Here is a 7500-nt window from a genome sequence, read left to right as displayed (position 1 = left end):
AAAGCTGTTTTGATGGTCCTCGTGAACGTGCTGTTGACTGTAAGTCACTTAGCAACTGTATATCAACTAACACTGCCAGAGTATGGATAGACTGTAGATATTGATAGATATATAGATATTCTTCTGACTATAAGTAACTCAGCAACTATATCTATATAGATATAACTATATCTGCAACTATGCTACTATATATATATATATAGATAGATTCAAGTGTTATCTTGCTTTAAAGTGCTTTTATGTTCAGATCCTCCTGATTATCTTGAACTGGACATTAGCACCTGCACTACAATAATACATTAATATATTGATGACTTTTTCATGTTACACTTTAAAAAACTATTTTTTATTGGTACAGTTGCTGTTGGTTGCCCTCATATTCCAGACCGGAGAATGTGTTTTTTATATTTAATATTTAAAACAAGGTTTATTAAGATTAGTTCATTCATTAAGGATCATGAACTAACATTTATCAGTCCAGGTTAATTAACAATGAATAATAGTATATTTATTTATGTTTGTTCTTGATGCATTCTCTTGAAATGTTAATATGTGTTAGTGTGTGCAGAAATATTACTTATTATTTACACACACGAGCAAACTAACAGTTACTTATTAAATGTGTAAGTTTTCTAATGTTTGCATTGTAGTTTGGCTGAGTCTGCAGCTTCAGTCTGAGTCTTTCTGTCGAGCGCTTTAGTTTCTGCTCAGATGCGACACGATGCTGCCGCTGCCGTTACTATAGTGACCAAATCAACAAACTAACACACACACACACACACACACACACACTGATCATGTGTGTGTGTTCTGTCACAGGCTCTTCTACAGACTCACGATGTCGTTGCTCACGAGGTGTACAGTGACGAGGCTCTGAGAGTCACTCCTCCTCCTACTTCCCCGTACCTGAACGGAGACTCTCCCGAGAGCATCAACGGGGACCTGGACCTGGAGAACGTCACGCGCGTGCGACTCGTGCAGTTCCAGAAGAACACGGACGAGCCCATGGTACCAGTGCTAGACATGAGCACGCAACACACTCGCCATGTGACCAGTAACACTGACACACAACCAGTGAAATAACACACTCGTCATGTGACCAACAACACTGACACACAACCAGTGAAATAACACACTCGTCATGTGACCAACAACACTGACACACAACCAGTGAAGTAACACACCAAAAACAAAACCTTGAGACTAAAGGCCAGTGAATGAAAATGTTTTCAGCTCCGGAGCTCAAACTAAATATTATATAATCTTACATTGATTTCATAAGAACTATTATATGACATATGAGCTTTTCAAGTTGGTTGCTAAAATTTCCTTAAATTTCCTGTTGCATTATATATTTAGAATGTTTTGAGAAAACCGATACAATATCTTACAGAACACAATAATATTTGTCAGAGATAATATGCATAAAGATAAACTATAATGCATATACATTCATACACAGATGAAAACTGACCAGCGTTTCCAAATGAATATTTTATGAGCAGTTTTATTTTACATTTATTTTTATGAGCTTTGCTTTTGCAACCTTGTTAACATTTCTAGATAATTTTTCCCCATTATTTATTTATCTTACAAAACAGAACGAGTCGAGTCAGCTCTTTATTCAGTACAGAGTGTTTCACAGTAATAAACAGGAGAATAATGTGAGAGAGATATAGGAATAGAGCAAGGAATGAGGAAAATAAAAAATAAAATGCATATAAATGTACACAAAAATAATGCTAAAAAAAGGAAATAAATAAAAACAAATGCATTCATTCCGAAACTCTGATTTCATTGATTCCAATCGATAAACAATCTTTAGTGTGTCAGTTATGAAGTCATGTGACGTGTTGCATGTGGGAAATAGAACAGTCAGTTCAACAGATTGATCAAACTAAGACACTGTTAACTATCAGATCCAGTTCAGTAGATCAAGAGACAAGTGTGTGTGTGTGTGTGTGTGTGTGTGTGTGTGTGTGTGTCAGATGTGCGTGATATGAAGCCGTTCAGACGGATGTGCATCGATATCATCAGGTTTGTTTGTTTGTTGACAGGGAATCACTCTGAAGATGAACGACCTGAACCACTGCATTGTGGCCAGAATCATGCATGGAGGGATGATCCACAGACAAGGTGTGTGTGTGTGTGTGTGTGCGTGCGTGTGTGTGTGTGTGTGTGATGCCGCGCTCACCTACGCTGTGTTTTTCAGGGACCCTGCATGTCGGAGACGAGATCCGTGAGATCAACGGTATCAGCGTGGCCAATCAGACGGTGGAGCAGCTGCAGAAGATGCTGGTGTGTGTGTGAGAAACACCATAACACACTCTCTCACACACACATAACCAGAGACAACTCTGAGTCACTGCTGGGACTGTCTGAGTAAACCAGTGACCCAATTTAACATTCCACTTCCTCTGGTCCTCAACATCTCGCTCTCCAGCACAAACATCCAAACATTCTTAAATCAAGACACGTTTACTGGAGAAGAAGAACAATGACTGACGATATTAAGCCTTGATCACTGAAAGAAAGCATGAAAATGAAGTGAGTTTGCGCTTAAAACAAGATCCAGTATCTGCCAATGGAGTCTGAAAAATAAACTGAATTCAAAAATGGAAAACAAGATTATTTTTCTGACTCCAGCAACAGATCTTCCTCTTGTTTTAAGCGCAGTCACTAATGAACAGAACATCATCAGCACATCATTCATCATTCATATAGTGACCCTGAAAGCATATTTGACACACATTAACTTCTCTAAATGAGGACATATTCTCTAACCTAACCATAAACCACACACAGCAGGAAACGTTCTGTGTTTTTCCAAATATAAAAAAAAAGTTTCTTTTTATAGCATTTTTACAAACGAGGACGTCCACAAGAGGAGGGTTAGGGAAATACTGTCAGATCTAACTCACTTCTGTTACATTTGTATAAACACACACACACACACACACACACACACACACACACACACACACACACACACACACACACACACACACACACACACACACACACTCATACAGACACACTCAAACACACACACTCACTCTTTCTCTCTCTCTCTCTCACACACACACACACACACACACTCACACACATACACACTCACTCTTTCTCTCTCTCTCTCACACACACACACACTCTCTCACACGTGTATGTTGTGTCTGATAGGATGTGATTATGAACTCTCGGTTAATGTGTTTGCATCAGTGGTGAGTTTAAGTCATGTATTTGTGTGTGTTTGTGTTTCCTCACAGCGCGAGATGCGAGGCAGCATCACCTTTAAAATCGTGCCCAGTTACCGCAGCCAGTCTCTGTCCTGTGATGTAAGTGTTTCCCCAGAGCGCCACCTTCTGGCCACTCATGGAACTGAGCAGTGTGTGTTTGACCACATCTTCCTGTGTTTCTATGGCGTTTCAGAAAGATTCCCCGGATCTGTCCAGACAGTCTCCTGCTAACGGACACTCCAGCGTCACCAGCTCCATCTTAGTAAGACAACAGTCTACAGAGAGTCCTACAAAACCACAGCACAATGCATTATGGGTTCATATGGTTAGATGAAAGCTTAGACTCTTTTCTTGCAGTACTGTGGATTGTAAACACTGTGATGTTAAAGGGAAAGGTCACCCAAAAATGAAAATCTATAATCAGTTAGTTTCCTCATGTCGCTACAAACCCATAAGCTGATCAATGTTTATATGTGAACAGAAGCATAAATTAAAACTGTTGATCGTGTAAAGCGATCGTGTCTCTTCAGAAGCTCTGCATTAAAACGCTCCATTCTTATGGGTTTATTTTACCATCCATTCAGTTTTGGATGAAGAGACTTTCAATTAGAAATACCTTCATGAATGAAAGTCTTACGTAAAGTAATTTCATTTTTGGGTGAAAAAACCCATAATTGTATGTTTTAACAGTTTGAGGGCGTTTTCAGACCTGTAGATCATTTGCTTTGTTCCCAAATATGGATTTAATTTGTTACAATGTTGCATTTTCTTCTCGGTTTGGTTCGCTTTCACGAGGCAACATCTCAAAGCATAACAAAATCTGTTTATGCAAGTCACATGTGAGTCCAACTGTGCTCTTATTGGTCAGTTTCCTCTGCGTTAGTAACACGTTCTCTCCGCAAGTTTAATGCCGCTCTAACTGACCAATTATATTAATTGTATTAACCGTGATAATAACTAATGCGTTCACTCGCAGAATCAGACACTGCTGCTATTATGTAACACATTTCCCGTTATGAATTATGATAGCACTTGGTTCGTTAGTCTGTTGGGTCGGATTGCTTTCTCACCTCAACCAAAGCTCAACCAAAGCTCAACCTAAACTCAACCTAAATTCAACCTAAACTCAACCGAAGCTCAACCTAAACTCAACCGAAGCTCAACCTAAACTCAACCTAAATTCAACAGAAGCTCAACCTAAACTCAACCGAAGCTCAACCTAAACTCAACTGAAGCTCAACCTAAACTCAACCTAAATTCAACCGAAGCTCAACCTAAACTCAACCTAAATTCAACCTAAACTCAACCTAAATTCAACCAAAGCTCAACCTAAACTCAACCTAAATTCAACCTAAACTCAACCGAAGCTCAACCTAAACTCAACTGAAGCTCAACCTAAACTCAACCTAAATTCAACCGAAGCTCAACCTAAACTCAACCGAAGCTCAACCTAAACTCAACCTAAATTCAACCGAAGCTCAACCTAAACTCAACCGAAGCTCAACCTAAACTCAGCTGAAGCTCAACCTAAACTCAACCTAAATTCAACCGAAGCTCAACCTAAACTCAACCGAAGCTCAACCTAAACTCAACCGAAGCTCAACCTAAACTCAACCGAAGCTCAACCTAAACTCAACTGAAGCTCAACCTAAACTCATCCTAAATTCCACCGAAACTTAACCTAAATTCAATCAAAGCTCAACCTAAACTCAACTGAAGCTCAACTGAAGCTCAACCTAAACTCAACCTAAACTCAACCTAAACTCAACCTAAATTCAACCTAAACTCAGCCGAAACTCAACCTAAATTCAACCTAAGCTCAACCTAAACTCAACCTAAACTAAACTGAAGCTCAACCTAAACTCATCCTAAATTCCACCGAAACTTAACCTAAATTCAATCAAAGCTCAACCTAAACTCAACTGAAGCTCAACTGAAGCTCAACCTAAACTCAACCTAAACTCAGCCGAAACTCAACCTAAATTCAATCAAAGCTCAATCTAAACTCAACTGAAGCTCAACCTAAACTCAACCTAAATTCAACCTAAACTCAGCCGAAACTCAACCTAAGCTCAACCTAAACTAAACTGAAGCTCAACCTAAACTCAACCTAAACTCAACTGAAGCTCAACCTAAACTCATCCTAAATTCCACCGAAACTTAACCTAAATTCAATCAAAGCTCAACCTAAACTCAACTGAAGCTCAACCTAAACTCAACCTAAACTCAGCCGAAACTTAACCTAAATTCAATCAAAGCTCAACCTAAACTCAACTGAAGCTCAACCTAAACTCAACCTAAATTCAACCTAAACTCAGCCGAAACTCAACCTAAGCTCAACCTAAACTAAACTGAAGCTCAACCTAAACTCAACCTAAATTCAACCTAAACTCAGCCGAAACTCAACCTAAGCTCAACCTAAACTAAACTGAAGCTCAACCTAAGCTCAACCTAAACTAAACTGAAGCTCAACCTAAACTCATCCTAAATTCCACCGAAACTTAACCTAAATTCAATCAAAGCTCAACCTAAACTCAACTGAAGCTAAACCTAAACTCAACCTGAAACTCAACCTAAACTCAACCTAAACTCAACCCGAAACTCAACCTAAACTCAACCTAAACTCAACCCGAAACTCAACCTGAAACTCAACCGAAATTCAACCGAAGCTCAACCGAACTGGTGTGAATCCGAGTGTTATTGCCGTGTTCATATATGCCTAAACGAACCGAACTAAGGGAGAAAATGCACCAGGTTCTGAAAAAAACATGTCAAGTGTGAAAACGCCCCGAGCCGTCAGTTTTTTCAAACACAGAACATTTATATTTGAAACTGAAAGTTAGCAATTGAACAGTTTATAAAGAAATCTTATCTATGCAGGATCTGCCATCAACTATTCAGCCCAAAGGAAGACAGGTGAGAGTCCGTGTTGCTGATCACATGAGTGTGTCTGTGTGTCTGTGTGTGTGTGTGTGTGTGTGTGTGTCAGCTGCACGACCTGAAGATCTGTTCACACCGAGAACCACCTGACAATGTGACGCGATCCGTACATCTCAACAACGTTCACATCCCTGAACCAAAGCGAATCTCTGGAGTTTTCAATTATTTTTCTGCTCTGATTAGGCAAGAAATCCTGAGTCCTGCACTCTCATTGGCTGCTGAAAGCTTCAGAAAACCACATATTTAATATCAGTCAGTTTTTTTTTGCATCACTTTGTCAACGGGTGATTTTTTTTTTGAATGCATATTTCCTCTTGTGTTTGTTTTGGGTGTTGGCCTTTGATTCACCCGACTGCTTTAAAATGCGGCTCCTCCAACATCCTGCCATTTCCTGTCCATGTTAGGTCTGTTCTACTGCATGATGTGTGTGTGTGTGTGTGTGTGTGTGTGTGTGATGCTTTCAAACCCTTAGATCTCCAGACCTGCAGTCAAGGATAAAATGTTTCGGAAGGTGAGTTTCTCGGACCCAGTAGAGCAGTTCCACTCGGCCCACAGACCCGGATTCATTTCCCATCTTTGATTCTGAGTCTCCTCCCATCAGGCTTTGCTTCTCTAGTTGGTGCTTTAGACTCCCAGCTTCCCATAGTGGCGGTTCATACACTAACCCTCCTGTGGTACGATTGGCTCCTCCCCCTCAGATGATTGGCTTCTTAGTCACGCCCATGCTGTCCGTCAGTGGGGTTTGCTCACATCTGATTGGTTGACTGTGTGTGTGTGTGTGTGTCTGACACGCCGTCACATTATAATTAGGGCTGTCGGTTCATGTTCAGTGTTTTATGTGTCTGAAATTCAACAACACAATGCAGTGAAAGTCTATCGACTGATTTACTCATTTAATGCTGTAATGCTGTAATGATCTTCTGGCACAATAAATGATTCATGTAATTAATTCCTATGGAATGTTCAGTTGATTGACAGCCCTAATTATAACCTGTTCTTGTTTAACCTGTTAACTGATCACAGATCTGATCTTAACTGGCTGTAGTTCATCAATGCTTTACAGAACATTCACAGAGACGCTCAGAAGATTATTGCAGAATCACTTCAACAAATGAAATTGTTAAAAAGTTATAGAAGTTTAATTTAACTGTAAAGCTAAATATTATGCTAATATATATTTTACTAAATAATTTGGACCATAAAATTGCTATAAAATCAAAGCCATACGTCAAAACAAGTTGTGTTCCATATTTGAAGTTGATATCACACGAATTGAGTCGCTAAAAGGTTTTAAAGTACTGTTTCCATGGTAACGCATTTTCAA

General features: G+C 39.5%; 1 protein-coding gene across 7 annotated transcripts in view; it reads left to right on the top strand.

The window, feature by feature from the left end:
• caskb (calcium/calmodulin-dependent serine protein kinase b) overlaps positions 1-7500 on the top strand; it is a 92932-nt gene that overhangs the window by 65982 nt on the left and 19450 nt on the right. For 2 of the 7 annotated variants that reach the window (XM_081381228.1, XM_081381225.1), the window contains exons 14-20: positions 820-1008; positions 2058-2136; positions 2213-2298; positions 3267-3335; positions 3430-3498; positions 6117-6152; positions 6649-6687. In XM_081381228.1, the coding sequence (XP_081237354.1) occupies positions 820-1008; positions 2058-2136; positions 2213-2298; positions 3267-3335; positions 3430-3498; positions 6117-6152; positions 6649-6687 (567 nt within the window). Of the gene's footprint in view, positions 1-819; positions 1009-2057; positions 2137-2212; positions 2299-3266; positions 3336-3429; positions 3562-6116; positions 6153-6648; positions 6688-7500 lie in introns of all 7 variants that reach the window. The other 5 variants (XM_081381229.1, XM_081381226.1, XM_081381227.1 and 2 more) reach the window with 3 other exon arrangements.

The sequence above is a fragment of the Scardinius erythrophthalmus genome (genome assembly GCF_964197995.2).
Source record: "Scardinius erythrophthalmus genome assembly, chromosome: 12".
NCBI classification, from domain to species: Eukaryota; Metazoa; Chordata; class Actinopteri; order Cypriniformes; family Leuciscidae; genus Scardinius; species Scardinius erythrophthalmus.
The sequence above is the reverse complement of the archived record's forward strand: the minus strand, read 5'-3'. Positions and strand labels throughout refer to the sequence as shown.